This window comes from Myxine glutinosa, chromosome 10, assembly GCF_964187855.1.
Source record: "Myxine glutinosa chromosome 10, kmMyxGlut1.1, whole genome shotgun sequence".
Lineage (NCBI taxonomy): Eukaryota > Metazoa > Chordata > Myxini > Myxiniformes > Myxinidae > Myxine > Myxine glutinosa.
Genome location: NC_136270.1, coordinates 109,236,406 through 109,253,918, shown reverse-complemented (window position 1 = coordinate 109,253,918; position 17,513 = coordinate 109,236,406). Strand labels below are relative to the sequence as shown.

Sequence of the window (17,513 nt, the reverse complement as noted above, 5' to 3'; positions counted from 1 at the left end):
TGTGGGAGGTCACTCTCACACCATCACGTTCCACAGATGCCCCAATGGTTGTCCGGCAGGCTGTCTCATTCCTGTCCATTCGGTTTGACCCGTGTCCACAGACCAACACAGCATGTCAGGTCTCCACATGCCGGCTGTCCCAGAGTCTCAGGGAGAGGGTGCCAGGCCGCATGCCCGGGTGGTCACTACATCAGGCGCACGTTGGCCGTCCATGGTGCCACCACCAAAGCGCGACCCACAACACCTCCCACTAGTGGTCCTCAATAAATGCCATCCCAGGCTTGAGAAACTACCTCGGACCCCCTGGAGGTCTTAACCCCCACCAGGGTCCAGTGACCCTGCCGGCCTGAGCCACCCGCTCGGATGGTGCCCCGACGGACAAGGGATGCCACACTCCACCAGACCCCCCGTGGGGCCCAGGTCCTACCATGCCACCCATGGCTGGACCCCACGTCCAAATCTCGCCAGCACAGCCCCCCAGCTGGCTGGCATCCCCAAATTTCGAAAGGGGCAAATTTTGCCCGAGGCCATCCCCAATGACCTCTCGTGGTCGGAATTCCACAGCCCGGGGACCAACTCCAACCACGGCTGCTCCAAATCAATTTGCCATTTTAATTTTATTTTAGATTTTATTTTAAAAATTTTGGCCCCAGGTGTCCAATCACCGTAGCTGCAGGTAACAACCTCTATCACAGGTTGTTCTACCCCTCCCTGAAGCTGGCCACATTCCCTACGGGGATCAACTCTTCAGAGGCTCGATCCCCCGATCTTCCAAGGTCCAAATCCAGCCCGGAGCCAACACACTTCCCCCAGCTGGTTGTCCAATTTCGGAGCCTCTTGCACCCAATTTGTGTTCGTGGTGAGGGTCCCCTTGGTCACCTCAACCACCTCCTCGGACCAACTCACCTCATCACCCAGGCTCCTTTGGGCCTGGTCAACCTCTACCTCCATGGGACTGTCCCAGGTCCCCAGCCGCTGAATCACATCATCCTAATCATCATCCCCCATCAATTCCGGCTCCGACAGGTCTTCCACAATATCCCCAATAAATACCCGGTTTGGCTCCATTACACGGACCCCCAATACCTCTACCCCCTCTTGCTCTGCACCACCGCCCTGGTGCTGCAAGGATTCGAATTAATTTCCCGGTTGGGGTGTTGTGACATCTACCCGGTCCCGACAAACCTCCAAGCCAGCAGATGGGAAACATCCTCCGTTACAATTTAATTCTCCCTTCACCTCTTGGCACTCCACGCTCACCTGTTGACATTCCCCTTTCACCCCTTCACAATCATGCCGTTCCTGGTGCAATTCCCAATTTGCCTTCCCCCCATTCCGATTGAATTTCTGCCACCCTTGGCTTCTCCTGTGCCCCGATGGCACCAAATCTCTTCATTTCTCCGTTTAGTTCACTCCCCTGGGACTCCATCTTTTAATTTAATCCCTCCATATCATTGTTCAATCCCCCAATTTTTCCGGTTTGGGCATTCATGTCATTCCTTATTTCCCTCATGTTGTTATCCATTCCTTCGATTTTGTTGTTCAATTCCCGACTGGCTCGCTCACTTTTCTCACTCTGAGCCCTTATTATGCTATCTCTCATTTCCCTCATCATTTGTATCCACATCAGGTCGGGCATCGGGACCGCTCCAATTGCTCCCGGCTCCCCGGTAGGGGAGGGGGATAAGTTGGTGCTCCGGACGGGGGAGGTTCCAAGAATAACCTCCATTTCCCCTATTTCCAGCTCACTCCCTAAACTGACAGAAGCCTCGCTACGCACCTCCATTTCACTGACCTCCGACATCCGCTTTGAGGAAGGTCGTTTCCCGCATGTGTATTTATTTTAATTCCAAAACAAAATTTAAATTTGTCGAACACGCGATATCGCGCTTTGTATGTCCAATCGACTATACAAATTTCTCCACCTCGACTATGAAAATTTCGGTTCCAAATGCTGGGCGGGGTTTTTCACCCAGCCGGCGTCGACTCGCTACTTCTGGACAAAAAAATTATCCGCTAGGTTCGAATCCCTACTGCCTGACACCAATTCTTTTTTTAGGGTTTAATCCCACTACTGACTACCAATTGTCGCGCGGCCGTCTTTGATTAACATCAGACGGTCACAGAAGCCGATCGCGAAGGCCTTAACTCCTGAGGCGAAAACTCAATGGCGGACTCCGGAACCAAAAAGCTACACCAAAGCGCGCGGGATGGAGGGGGGCGCGAGAGCCCTGCAGCCGTACCTATTAAATCAATCATACGGAAAACTGCGTTCAAGTATGTACAGCAAAATAATACAAGGATTTATTCACAATAGGAATCGGGACAAGGAAACGTGACGATAAACCTAATTCCTAATCAGGACGTCCCCACACACACAGACCTCAAATACAAATGAGGGATAAGAATCACCAAAAGAAAAACGTTCGTTATGTTTGGGGGAAATGGGTAATGTAGTGTGCAGTCTTATCTGGTCTTGTCGTCTTGCAGTGTAACACGGCCCCGCTCGGCCCCGCTCGTGCGCCACCAGACCCCGCTCCAAGCCTCCCGCCACTCACGAGGTCCGTGCACCAAGCTCCAAAGCACCGAGCACCGCTCCAAGCAGAAGCACTGCTCCAAGCACCATGAGGTCCCACAGCAGGAAAAGCACCGCGCGTCCAACGCAGGCTAGCGGCTCCAAGCGAGGTCGATCTTCCCACACGATCGGCCTACCCCATCCCAGTCAGCTCTCCCGAAGCAAACGTGCAAGAAACAAGCAAACTCCACTCAGGCTATATCTGAACTCAACTCGGGCTGCGCAAGACGAAGCGCCGGATGTCCAAAAAGGCTAGCTGCGCAAACAAGAGCACGAACCGCAAGAGACTCTCCAGACCAACTAAAAAATGGCGTTCGGCGCTCTCTTAAATAACCTTTTTGGTGACGTCAGCCTTGGCGCGCTACCAACCAGCGACTTCCACCGAACCTTCCAGCTTCGCGCCTCTCGCACTCGTTGGCTGGATGTTCTCGCCCAGCGCGCCGACCAATCACAAGATCGTAGCGTGGCGATAGCTCGTAGCATGTAGCGTGGTGATAGCATGTAGCGTGTAGCGTGGTGATAGCGCGTGGCACCCAATGTGGTTAGGCCTGTCGGAGGTGTAATTGGTGGCGGCCATGCGGCAGTGTCCTGGCCTGGTTTCCTTTTGCCTGTTCGTCTTCCAATGTCATGTCAGGGAAGGGAGTTATTTAGTGTTGCAATAAATATCCTACCTAAGTGTCTAAGTGGTTGCGGTGCCAAAAGGGACAAAGGTTTGGCTGACCAGGTGAGACATACAGGGGCTTTAATCTTTAATCCCTACGCTACTTATCACTCGAACATCCTGGTATGCTCACAGATATACTCTTAACCGACAAAACGCCTACACATGAAACTTATTACAAGGTCAGATTCCTTACCGCGACAGATGAAGCACGTTACCTGCACAGATCTATCTGGCTCTACATATCACTACCCTACCGACATAACAATATGTTTTGAAGCTGACACAACTGTGACAATAAAACTGCTGCAACTTTATATTACTTGGCATTTTGTTTTGTTTCATGTGCGTATTTAACAATGTGTACCACTAATAAGGCAATACTGTTGATCCATAAAATAACACTTCCATGATAATCAGTCCATAGGAACTACGGTTACGGGGTCCTCACCGATCTCCTGGTCTCGGTAAAACTCCGAACCCCGCGAGGAGCCCCGGCAGAAAAAAATATGTTATCCGGTGTCAAAACAAATCAATAGTGGAACCACACCCAAAGATTATAAATGAACAGATTGTATTAAAAGCACGCAGGAAACCATACAGCAATGAAAGCAATCAGTCATACAATTAATCTCCAGATGGTACCACCTTATTAAGTAACATAGACTCACAGATCCCAGTCCCAGCTCAGCAGCAGCTTGGCAGTGATCCGTGCTCCCAGTGAATGGAGCCTAACCCTTCAATGTCTCTATAACTCAACGGAAATGAGGCGAAGACACGAAGAGGCGAGTACGGCGGTGTAGGCAAGGTATGGACCGTCACGTGGTCTAATCCAACAGCAACCTGACCGTGGACAGGGAATCCCAAATAAGCGATCCGGATGTGCACCTTCCCCATTCAGTCAACAAACCGCAGGGCAATCTTCCGACGCCGCTTTCGTGCACACACCTATTTCGGTAAATCACCAGATGGCGGGACCCGCGGATGCGGCTAACCCAGGTTCCGCGAACACCGCGCGAGGTCCCGGTAATGGCGGCTAGCTCGTCCTTGAGCCGTCGCTGCTAGGCGAAGATTCTCCGGAATCACACCTGTACCTGGCTTCGCCGGCTTTTCCACAATTCCAGCGATCACCAATCGCTCAAGATTCCCTTCCCGGACTCAAAGTTCTCTCGCCATGTAAGCTCGCCAACGCCAGGTGCGGAGCTTCGTCAGAACCCCTCCTTTTTTCTTTTCTTCACGTCCTCCTCCTCTTCCCTCGACCTCTTCCGGCCCACTATGTCATTTCCGGTATTATTTTATCATGAGCGCTTTTAAACATTTTAACTATAATAACCCTTTCCCTTCAACCACAATCACCAGAATAGTTAGAACCAACAACAATAATCATAACAACAATCATTAGGGCCGAATCCGTAACACTTCCCCCCCTCAAGAAAGAAAGTTTGAACACAGCGAAAACTTTCTTTGCATGCCCTCTTTAAACAAGCAAAAGTAAATTCACAACCCAAATCAGCAATCCCCGTGGGCAACAATATTCAACCTTCCCCAAAAATAAAGCGACAAAATTTTACACAACCCCCAGAGCTTTCCAAAGTTAATTCCCTCTGGACCAAGCGTCAACAACGACATTGTCCCTGCCCCTCTGATTTTTACTTCTAGTTTCTCTTGAATGAAGGTTAAGGGGTTGTGATCAAAAACCCAAAGGCCAGCAAATCTATAGCACTTTCCCCGGGAGGCCGAGCTGAAAGCCAGGTTCCATGGTGGTTGGTTGGTGAGGCCTGGAAGTATTCACTGCATGGACGCCTTTAGGAACGTGGAGTTCACGGTTAGTCCGGGGAGGAAAGTTCACTACCTGGACGCCTTTAGGAACGTGGCGTTCACGGTTAGTCCGTGTAGGAATATTGGCTCGGCGGCTCCGCAGCATTCAGTGCTTCAACTTTTCCGGACTCCTAATAATTACGGTGGGACCATTGTCACAGTAGTCACCTGACTGGTGGTCTCCTTCTCGGCCACTGCTCTGATAATCCTTCCTTCGGGAGCTGTCATAACTCTGGAAGCCTCCATAATAATATCGCTTGCGGCCACCACCACGACTACTCCGTGGTCCTCCTCTGTAGCCCCCTCGACCCCTAGGAAATGCCTTCCCTACTGTGATGGTCCGACCCTCCAACTCCTTGCTATTCAGATCCTTTTCTGCCTCTCTGGTGTCCTTTGAGTTTTCAAACGTGACAAAGCCAAACCCTCTTGACTTTCGTGTCTCCCTGTCTTTTATCAGCAGCACTTCCAAAAGCGGTCCATAGTTGCTGACGGCAGACTCCAAAACATCTTCCTTTGTTTTGAAGTTCAGTCCACCTACAAATAACTTGCTAAACTTGTCACCATCCCTAACTGGTGTGGTGTTATTTTCCCTACTGGGCTTTTTAACAACCATCGGGTTACCATAAACTTGACCACCGGCCAAATCATTCCCTATAACAACCGATACTCCCTCTACAGGAAGCGTGGCTTGGAAACCGATGGTGACCGGTCCTGACACCAAATCGGACTCCAAATGGATGACACGAAGTGGAGCACTAACACAGCCACCAATCCCCTGTAAACGAACACTATCCCCAGTTGCCGTCTCCTCGGACCATGGCAAGATGCCTTCAAGCATTAAAGATTGATGTGCTCCTGTGTCCCTCAATATCCTAACCGGTCTCCGGTTAGTCGAGGCTCCATCCAGTGACACAAACCCCTCGGAAATAGATGGTTGGTAACCCTTTTGAGGGCGATTTCTCACAATGGCCATCGCATTTGGAGTCGTACTAGTCGAACTCCGCTCCTGATTTTCCTTTCCCAGAGCATAACAGTTGGACATCCAGTGTCCAGGTTTATGGCAAAAACTCTGTCTTGGAACCGCAGTCTTCTGATTTCTAGAAGTCGTGGTGTCAAAGTGGACCTCATTTTCATCCCGAGGCCGCCCCCATGTATTTTCATTCTCCACCCCTGATGTACCGTAGCTCCCCTGGCTAGGTCTGGGCGAGAAGTTCGGTTTGTGGAACCCCATCCTGTGTGTTAAGGCATAGTCATCTGCCATGGTGGCTGCCTCATACAGCTTTGGTACTTTCCTTTCCTCCAGATGAACTTTAATGTCCTCGTGGACACACTGTTGGAATTCCTCCACCAGGATCAATTGTCGCAACAGTTCGAAGTCTTTCCCAACTCCTTTTGAATCACACCACCTATCAAACATGGTTTCCTTCACTCTGGCAAATTCCACATGGGTCTCACTCTCCCTCCTCCTGGCATTCCGGATTTTTTGCCGGTAAGCTTCCGGGACCAATTCATAGGCTTTGAGAATGTGTTTCTTCAATACCTCGTAATCTGCACATTGGTCAATCGGTAAAGCCGAATAAATCTCTTGAGCTTTACCCACCAGAACACTTTGCACTAGTATGGACCAGTACTCCTCAGGCCAGTTTAACTGTCGAGCCACTTTCTCAAAGTGTGGAAAAAACTTGGCTACCTCCTTTTCATTGAAAGGTGGAACCAGCCTCACATGTCTGCCAACATCCCAGGTGTTCTGACTAGGTGTTGAACCAGTCGGCATTGATGGTACCTCTCCCCGTTCTTTCATACATCCAGCTCCTCGAGTCTAATTTCCTGCTGAAACGCCATTTCACGGTCCTTTAACTCCCTGTCGGCTTTTCTCTCCTCTGCTTCGAGTTCCCTTGCAGCTCTCCTTTCCTCTGCTTGTTCCTTTGCTCTTCTTTCCTGGAGTTATCTTTCCACTCTCCTTTCCTCGGTTATTTCTTGTGCTTTTTTCTCTTCTAACCTTTCCTGGAGTTCTCGTTCCTCTGCTTTTAATCTTTCCTGGAGTTCTCGTTCCACTCTCCTTTCCTCTGCTTTTTTGTCTTCCAACCTTTCCTGCAGTTCTCTTTCCATTGCGGCTTTTCTTTCCTCGCTCTGCAATTGCAACTCCAGTTTCCGGAGCTCCACCTCTTCTGGTTCCTCAAGTAACCAATCCCGGGCTACCTCTCCCCATGTTCCTAATCCCACCATAGATTGTATCACCACTGTCTGCAACTTTGCCTTCTTCATATTAGTTCGGACCTCCAAGCTAAAATGTTTGGCCAATTTCAAGAGGTCCGATTTTACTAACGCTCTGAACTGTGCTTCACTAGGGGTCACTGTAAACTTATCTGTGTCAAACTCCATGGTGACTACTGTTAACACCTGTTAACCTTCACACAAGAAATTATTATTATTTTTTTTTTGGAAAAATTTGGGAATGTTGGAAAAAGTTCCAAATTTGGGAATTCTGGGAATGTTAGGGAATTCTTTCTCGGACTAAATTTAGGAAATTTTAGATCCCGGACGCAGACCCAATTTCGAGCCCCCGAGTCAATTGAACGAGCCCCCAATTTCTGTTACGGGGTCCTCACCGATCTCCTGGTCTCGGTAAACCTCCGAACCCCGCAAGGAGCCCCGGCAGAAAAAAATATGTTATCCGGTGTCAAAACAAATCAATAGTGGAACCACACCCAAAGATTATAAATGAACAGATTGTAATAAAAGCACACAGGAAACCATACAGCAATGAAAGCAATCAGTCATACAATAATTGATCTCCAGATGGTACCACCTTATTAAGTAACATAGACTCACAGATCCCAGTCCCAACTCAGCAGCAGCTCGGCAGTGATCCGCGCTCCCAGTGAAAGGAGCCCAACCCTTAAATGTCTCTATAACTCAACGGAGATCAGGCGAAGAGGCGAGTATGGCGGTGTAGGCGAGGCATGGACTGTCACGTGGTCTAATCTAACAGCAACCTGACCGTGGACAGGGAATCCCAAATAAGCGATCCAGATGTGCACCTTCCCGTTCAGTCAACGAACCGCAGGGCAATCTTCCGACGCCGCTTTAGTGCACACACCTATTTCGGTAAATCAACGGATGGCGGGACCCGCGGATGCGGCTATCCCAGGTTCCGCGAACGATGCGCGAGGTCCCGGTAATGGCGGCCGGCTCGTCCTCGAGCCGTCGCTGCTAGGCGAAGATTCTCCGGAATCACACCTGTACCTGGCTTTGCCGGCTTTTCCACAATTCCAGCGATCACCAATCGCTCAAGATTCCCTTCCCGGACTCAAAGTTCTCTCGCCATGTAAGCTCGCCCACGCCAGGTGCGGAGCTTCGTCAGAAACCCTCATTTTTTCTTTTCTTCACGTCCTCCTCCTCTTCCCTCGACCTCTTCCGGCCCACTATGCCATTTCCGGTATTATTTTATCACTAGCGGGGTCACCCGTGGGAATCCCACGGGCATGGATGTGTGTGACATTTCGACATATTGAGTTATATGCTGCACATTCATTTTTACAAAATGGTTACTGGCAAGTCATCAGATCCAGAAATGGTGTGAATTTAGTTATTTCACATAATATGTGACCCCTCACTCCTCTCCACCTGACACTCTCCTGTCTCCACCTGACACTCTCCTGTCTCCACCTGACACTCTCCTCTCTCCACCTAGCACTCCTCTCCTCTCCAAACCCTCACATCCCTCTCCTTTCCAATCCCTCACCTCTCCAATCCCTCACACTCCTCTCCTCTCCAATCCTTCACACGCCTCTCCAATCGCGCCTCACACTCCTCTCCAATCGCGCCTCACACTCCTCTCCAATCGCGCCTCACACTCCTCTCCAATCGTGCCTCACACTCCTCTCCAATCGTGCCTCACACTCCCCTCCAATCACTCCTCTCCAATCGTGCCTCACACTCCTCTCCAATCACGCCTCACACTCCTCTCCAATCGTGCCTCACACTCCTCTCCAATCGCGCCTCACACTCCTCTCCAATCGCGCCTCACTCGCCTCTCCAATCGGCTTTCCCCGTCTCGTTTCTCTCCTTTTTCTCCCGTCTCGTTCTTTTTCTTGCTCCAAATCGGCCCGTCGGAATCGGAAATCGGCCCGTCTCGCCCGTCGGCCCGTCGGAATCGGAAATCGGCCCGTCTTGCTTTTGTGCTTGTGCGTAAATAAATTGTGTTCATGACACCATTTCTGGTGTTGGGCTAGCGGCTAGGGTGCCGGCTTAGGATCCTGGGTTCGAATCTCGGTCGATCGCCGAATTAATGCCAGGGGGGTTGACTCAGCCTGTCATCCTTCCGAGGTCGGCTAATTGAGTACCAGTTCACTGGTAATTCCCTGTTTGTCGTTGAAGGCGGCAAAAAGGGTTGGCGTCAGGAAGGGCATCCGGCCGTAAAACATTGCTTCAAAAGGGGACAAAAAAACAACAACTACCACGGTCCCCGAAAAGGCCAACCCCCGCTTTGCGGGGAAAAATGGCCTCTAAACGGTGGTTTTTACACCATTTCTGGATCTGATGACTTGCCAGTAACCATTTTGTAAAAATGAATGTGCAGCATCTAACTCAATATGTCGAAATGTCACACACATCCATGCCCGTGGGATTCCCACGGGTGACCCCGCAAGTTTGCATTGACGTTCGTCGATGGACTCGTTCGCCCGTCTCATTCGTTTTCTTGCTGCATCCTGTTCAAGTCTGCGTTCTTCATCGATCGTCTCATTCATTTTGGAAATAGAAGTTTCCACGCAGCGCATGAATTGTCACGATCCTCAAGAGGAATTTGTCTCGTAATCATCAAATGATAAATGGCAAGTAAATTATATTGTGGAAAATTAAAGATTTCAAATAAACCTATTTAAAGTGTATTCGCACATAACTAATTTTAAAAAACGAAGAAATATCTCTCGGTAATTTCCTGAAACATATTTTACTTCCGGCTAATAATGTTGAATTAAATAAAAACGAAGAAATATATGTCGGCATCATTGTTGACGTTTTTGTGACGACTGTCATCAAACGAAAAAGTAATATATCTTAACGGAAAAGCAAAAGCGAATTTTTAATATATATCGACACGTTGCCGTCGGTGTCATGTTGGGCGGTGTATGATACACCATGACGCGATTTTTAAAAATATATCTCTGCATTTTCCCGCGTGTGTGGAATGTTCTCAATTATTGCTGACACCGAGTCCAAAACCATCGATAAAAATGAAATCATATGGTGAGTTAGATTGGAGATAAAGGCGTGAGAGAGACTCAATGGCCTTGAAGTTGAAGTTACAGGCGTTTGAGAATTCATTTCGTTCTATAAACGGCAACTTTCATTGGATTTCCTTCCCGTTTTTTTTCAACCGAGTCGAAAACTATGTTAGCGACTGTGAAAAATGAAATGATATATCGAATTTTTAATATGTATCGACACGTTGCCGTCGGTGTCATGTTAGGCGGTGTATGATACACCATGACGCGATTTTAAAAAATATATCTGCATTTTCCCGCGTGTGTGGAATGTTCTCAATTATTGCTGACACCGACTCTAAAACCATCGATAAAAATGAAATCATATGGTGAGTTAGATTGGAGATAAAGGCGTGAGAGAGACTCAATGGCCTTGAAGTTACAGGCATTTGAGAATTCATTTCGTTCTATAAACGGCAACTTTCATCGGATTTTCTTCTCGTTTTTTTTCAACCGAGTCTAAAACTATGTTAGCGACTGTGAAAAATGAAATGATATATCGAATTTAAAATAGATATCGACACATTGCCGTCGGTGTCATGTTGGGCGGTGTATGATACACCATGACGCGATTTTAAAAAATATATCTCTGCATTTTCCCGCGTGTGTGGAATGTTTGTGGAAAATTAAAGATTTCAAATAAACCTATTTAAAGTGTATGCGCACATAACTAATAAAAAAAACGAAGAAATATCTCTCGGTAATTTCCTGAAACATATTTTACTTCCGGCTAATATGTTGAATGAAATAAAAACGAAGAAATATATGTCGGCATCATTGTTGACGTTTTTGTGACGACTATCATCAAACGAAATAGTAATATATCATAACGGAAAAGCAAAAGCGAATTTTTAATATATATCGACACATTGCCGGCGGTGTCATGTTGGGCGGTGTATGATACACCATGACGCGATTTTAAAAAATATATCTCTGCATTTTCCCGCGTGTGTGGATTGTTCTCAATTATTGCTGACACCGAGTCTAAAAGTAAAACCATCGATAAAAATGAAATCATATGGTGAGTTAGATTGGAGATAAAGGCGTGAGAGAGACTCAATGGCCTTGAAGTTACAGGCCTTTGAGAATTCATTTCGTTCTATAAACGGCAACTTTCATCGGATTTTCTTCCCGTTTTTTTTCAACCGAGTCTAAAACTATGTTAGCGACTGTGAAAAATGAAATGATTTATCGAATTTGATTTGAAATAAAACTGGGGGAGAGCAAGACACCACGGGCCTACAAAACAGGACTCAAAGCTATGCGAGTTAATAAAATGGTGGATATTTGTTTATAGCCACTCCCAGAATGGGTGGAGCTATGGGTGGAGCTACTCTGCAAACCGAGTAAGCCACACCCCGGACAGACACCCAACAGATAGACAGACAGACAGACAGAATCATCTACGGCTATTATAATATAGATGAGCGCTTTTAAACCTTTTAACTATAATGACCCTTTCCCTTCAACCACAATCACCAGAATACTTAGAACCAACAACAATAATCATAACAACAATCATTGGGGCCGAATCCGTAACACTCCTCCTGGACAAAGATTGACGAGAGCACATGCAACTTGTACGATTTTGTTCACAGTTGCTTCTGGCGATGTCCCATCATTTATCAGTGTGATGGGAATGCAATTTTGGAGTACAGTATATTTTTGTTTCACCATTCCAATTACCCGTTCAACATGGATCCGAACACAAGAAAGTTCTTTGCTCCAGTCAACTCGACTTTTTCAAGTTGCTTCTTTCCCTTGGTGAATGGGGGCACCTTCACCTCAGCCATCGCCATTCCACAGTATTCATCAACAAGAAAACCACGATGGGCAAGCACAAGATCCCCTGGCATCAGTTTATTCATGAGGTCACTGTTTTCCGTTATCTCAGTGTCTGTTGCCCTTCCTCCCCAACACTTGCTTAGGAAGCACATTGACCCCTGTGGTGTTTAACAATTAGAAACTACAGTTGAATGGTGCTTGTAGTTGCTCCACACTTGTGCCCGTGCCAGTAAATCGGACGGCTGCTCTATAAACACGTCAGTGCAGTCAATAATAACTGCACATTTCCTCAAACATTTCCTGAACGATGACGGCATACCGAGACGAAGAGCGTCACGACTGGGCTGGGCCAGTGTATCAGCGACTGAGTCTTTACAAACATTACATCAAGAACGCGGTGGAAGTTTCGTGAAACGGTTGACTGACTGACTCCGAATCTGTAAGCTCGGTCCTCGTCAAAAATGTTCAATCGCAGCTTCATGAGGAACATTAGCACTTGACCAAACTTTGTGAGTTTTTTACACGTTGGGAGAGCACATGATGTAAACGTGAAGAGTGGCAAAAAAATTGCCCAAGAAGGAAGTAGCGTGTAAAATCGGAGTTTTGCATCGTTGTTCTGATTGTTCTTCCTGCAGACCTGTTGCTCTTATCTTTTCTTCCAGGTCACACACTTGAGTTCTGAGGGCAATATTGTCCTTCTGTAGTTCCTCCACGTTTTTTTCCCAGTGCACGAATGTCTCTGAAAGACAGTTCCGTTTGGGTTTCAGTCCCTCCAACAGGTGGAATCTGCTCATGGATGGGGCACTGCTCAGGATTTGCATTGTGTAGTTCCAGCAGTATAGCTTCAGTAGCATTATTGCTTGCCCTCTGAGAGGGGGTGCACCTCCATGTCTAAGGGTGTGTGACGTCATATGCATAAGGTCTATACACGTCCCCTACCCGTCAAAGTCGAAAAATTGCATAACTCCGTGGGAAATTGACGAAATGCTCTGACACTCGAACTGGTTCTGTAGCTTATCGTATTAATGGAGCCACATGGCAAGTTTCATTTAAACAATTAAAGTACCGGTACGAAATGCACGTTTCAATAATGTTATGAGTAAAGATAACAAGGATAGGATATGCCTCTGAACATTTCATTTGTTTTGAGTCCGACTACGACGGCCGTTTTTACGAACAACAAGTGAATCCTCTTGGATTGCGCTGAGGTTCGGGCATGGAATTTCTAGGAGGAAGTATAATTTGTATGCAATGAAAGTACATGTAATATGGGATCGAGTAAGATCGAGTAAGCTTCACCAGTGCGCGTGCGCGAATTTACGTCACGTCGGTAGCGAGAAGGCGTTCCCCAACACGAACCAATCAGGAACTGCCACGCCCACTTATATGATCTCAGAATTTCTGTGACAGGAATTAGCGTTACACTGGCTGGAAGTCAATCGCTAAAGGCGCTTCCTCAGCGCCAATCACCAGTGCGCGTGCGCGAATTTACGTCACGTCGGCAGCGAGAAGGCGTTCCCCAACACGAACCAATCAGGAACTGCCACGCCCACTTATATGATCTCAGAATTCCTGTGACAGGAATTAGCGTTACACTGGCTGGAAGTCAATCGCTAAAGGCGCTTCCTCAGCGCCAATAACATCACGATCGAAACATCTCTCCTGTCTTCGTCTTAATCGCTTGCTCCACTCGCCGAGCGGCTTGACAAGCGGGTGATACGGAACGATTGGCTTCTAACGGAATATATGTTTGCAGTGTGTTTCATTACGAATCAGCTTGTTATCGCTTGTCAAGCCAGACGTTCATTATCAACCGTTTATTCTGTGATTATTTCTGGTTTAATATCTTGTTCGAAAAGATTGTCTCTGCCCGCAGTGTTACCAATGCATCATGGATGAGCCACACCCCGCCTTACCCTCTTTGATTGTTTTCATGAGAGCTGGCTATACGTCTCTGTTATTACTTGTAATAGTAAATTAACTGAATGAATGAACTCAAATTAGATTGTTTACTACATATACCATGAGTGTACGGAAAACCGTTTTGGGCGGTGTATAGGTGGACTCCATGAGGCGACGTGCGATACACGATGGGCGTGTTTATACCGGGGTGACGAGGGGCGTGGTCAAGCGTGCTGTTTGAAGGGAAGGGAACAAGCCACAAGGAAGTGATTCAGTCCATTACTCATGAGCCGACTCGTGTGGTTGTTCGACAACGGGTTGTTCTTTATTACTGAGAGGAAGCGCTCCTGGCGTACCTCCATTTAAAGTTTGGATTTTAAACTCTGAGCTGCACGGCCGTTGCGAACGTGACGTCATGATCTCTTCGAGTGAGTATGTGACGCCCTGGTGGGTTTCCTGGCTTCACGGATTCCCGCACCTTTCGTTTCGTTTCAACTTCATCTCGAACACCTTCGCTCCTCAGGACGACGTATACCAGCAGGTGCGACCAAATGTAACTGTTCACCATTTCTCCGCCTGAGCTAGGGTTACATTATTATTACAGTTCACCTGTGAGCACGATAGCACGATAGCACGATATGACGTCAGATGGTCATCCTATAATATTATTGCAATAATAACATCCACCACCTGTTTTCCATTGTTTCCTCCTTTCCCCCTCCTTACCTGGTTATTTCTGAGTGCAATGTTAACTTTGAGTCATTTGTACAAAGTTTACTTTTCTACCAGAGGTGTGTTCCTTTCACAAACAGCTTGCGATCGCTTTCCAAGCCAAACGTTCCGTATCGACCGCTTTGCAAGCCGCTCGGCAAGTGGAGCAAACGATGAAAGATGCTTTGTTGTGTTATCAATAATGGCCGCTGTAGTCTGATTCAAAACGACATTACAACCAATGAAATGTTCAGAGGCATAATCCTTGTTATATATTCATTAAAAATGTGCATTTCATACTTTTTCTTTTTTCTTTTTTACTCTACTTTCATCCAAACTCTTTAAGATCTACAAACATGAAACCCCCCTCTCCAAAATGTACAATGGTAGGGTCCATAGATAAGCTTGGTATGAGGCTCCTCCTGGCGCACCATTTTTTTAGCTCACCTGGGATGGTCTGTCCGTCTGTCCATCTGTAAACACTTGCAGCAACTTCTCTGAAACTGCTGATGGGACTGTGACCAAACTTTGCACAAATTATATTTGGTGTGTTACAAATCAAGTTTGTTTACGGCATTAACAAACTCAGAGTCTAAGGGGGGTCAACCGGGGGTCAAAGTGGGTCCATGTTTGACCACCTCCTCCCCCCCAAAATAGGTTTTTGCTTTCTTTTCAGAAACGACACACACAATTTTGATGAAACTTGGCCACAATCTTTATCACCTGTGATGTACCCAAAGTTTGTTAACGACATTAAAAAGAATCTGGTTTAAGGCAGTGAACGGGGGATCTGAGCCCCCCCCCCTAAAGTAGGTATTTGCCCTCTTCTCCAAAACTACACACACAATTTTGTTAAAACTTGACTACAACCCTCATGACCAAAGATGTATTGAACTGTTCGCAGCATTAGAATTATTGGAGTCCTAGGGGGTCAACCGGAAGGGGGGGGGGGGGGCACACCTTTAAATGAAGCAAGCCACATGGCAAGCGAGAGCAAGGTGTTTGCTAACGTTACACACCCTGTTTGTGTCTCTAGTTTTGTACAAATCTGTCTTTATTTGGTGTGTATGTGTGTATGTGTGTATATATTGTTACGGTTTTCCGCCGCCCTTCCTACCCTTACCAAGGGGAGATTAAGCCTCTTGTTCTTTCTGGGTCGGCGTAACCGAGACTTGAAACGCCCCTCCCGGGCAAACGCAAGGTAGGGTTTCGGGACAAGTCTCGCACGTACCTAAATACCTGCGCCGCCGCAGAAGCGGGGAATCCAGCCTCGCACGAGCCACGTGTAATTTGGGTACACCGAGCGGATTGCGTACCACGTGGTCCGTGCAGTTACCGTTAGTATTGGAACCCGATTCGAGCGGTTCTATTCGTACCACGCTTAGTCAATGATGGAAGGGACGAGACGGTCGAATCAAAGAAATAACAGGTTTAATTATTATTTACACTTATATGTACAATGATTAGGTAGAAGAAGAGAGACAGGGCAGTCTTAAGCAGTCTTGTGTTAACCCCAGACACGGGCCCGATCACACTCACAAAGGGGAAATGCAGGCAGGATGATGTTCACGCGCTGCCTTGGTCGTCCAGGAACGGCCCCGCCCGGCGTGGCTCTCCATCCACCAGCAGGACACAGCACGTCCCGCGATGAAGGCAAGCAGGCGGTGGAAGGGATCCTTCAAGCGCGTCTCTCGAACAAAGGGCAGATGAGGCAGGAGGGAAAGGTCTCTCGCCGGCTTGGCGGTTTTCCACAGCGCGTTTAGTTACCAGCGCGCTATCACTCGCGTAATCCAATAGAGGCTCTGCCTCAAGCTCAACCGAGCAGCCAATTTGGTACGAGTGCTTATAGCTGGGTTCATGCGCGTCTTTTCTCAGAACTCTTAACTCTCATCAAAACCCCAAACTCATAACTCCCGTCAGGGGCTTCGCGCAACGGGTTATATGGACAACCCCCTTAGCCCTCTCAAATGTTCCAACCACGTCCTGTGACGCAGTGCCGCAGCCACTCCCTTTGAGCCCTGATTGGCTCGCGCTTACCGTCAGCTTCTTCGCCGCCCTCATTCGGTCTTGCCTCGATTTGCCAGGCCTGCCTCGTGTTAATTGGCGGCATAAGGAGGCATAAGGCGGCATCAGGCAATAGAGGCGGCATAAGGCAATGAAGGATCTACTCTCATTCTACTCAACGCAAAACTAACACAGGAAAAGGACTATTCTCACACATCTATCTATAATTCCAGCAATCTCTGTGTGTCTGTCTGTGTGTCTGTGACCGCTGTTTCTCGACAACCACGGGTCCGATATACTTGAAACTTGCCAGGTATATTGCTGGGGACCCGAGGATGTGCCTTTTCAAGGTTTGTAATTAATCGGACAAGTACCTACCGAGCTATGTCCAAAAAACGCTTCAACCAATCAGAGAGCAGCGAGCTATCACGTGTGCCGAACCGTTAATGCAATGCAAGCGTTAATGCGTTAATGCAAGGCTTTTCTTTTTTTCCCTCTTCTCTTTCTACTTTTCCTTGCGATTAAATTGCAAACAGCCAAAATACGTTGGCGCTAATTGAATAATTGGCCATTAACACTAAAATAATCGTAACTGCGATATGCCAACTTCCGGACAGTGCAGCCTTCCATGTTGTTGTTGTTTGCAGCAGCTGTTTGCAGCAAGGCAAGGCTTTTCTTTTTTTCCCTCTTCTCTTTCTACTTTGCCTTGCGATTAAATTGCAAACAGCCAAAATACGTTGGCGCTAATTGAATAATTGGGCATTATGTTTTACAACTAATAAAAACGAAT

At 47.5% G+C, this 17,513-nt stretch overlaps 1 protein-coding gene across 2 annotated transcripts in view; it reads left to right on the top strand.

Moving 5' to 3' along the window:
• The first annotated feature begins 13,703 nt into the window (after positions 1-13,703).
• LOC137433870 (protein tweety homolog 1) overlaps positions 13,704-17,513 on the top strand; it is a 58,632-nt gene continuing 54,822 nt past the window's right edge. The window contains exon 1 of one of the 2 annotated variants that reach the window (XM_068126290.2): positions 13,704-14,549. In XM_068126290.2, coding sequence (XP_067982391.1) covers positions 14,424-14,549 — 126 coding nt within the window. In that variant the 5' untranslated portion in view covers positions 13,704-14,423. The remainder of the gene's footprint in view (positions 14,550-17,513) is intronic. The other variant, XR_013624797.1, reaches the window with a different exon arrangement.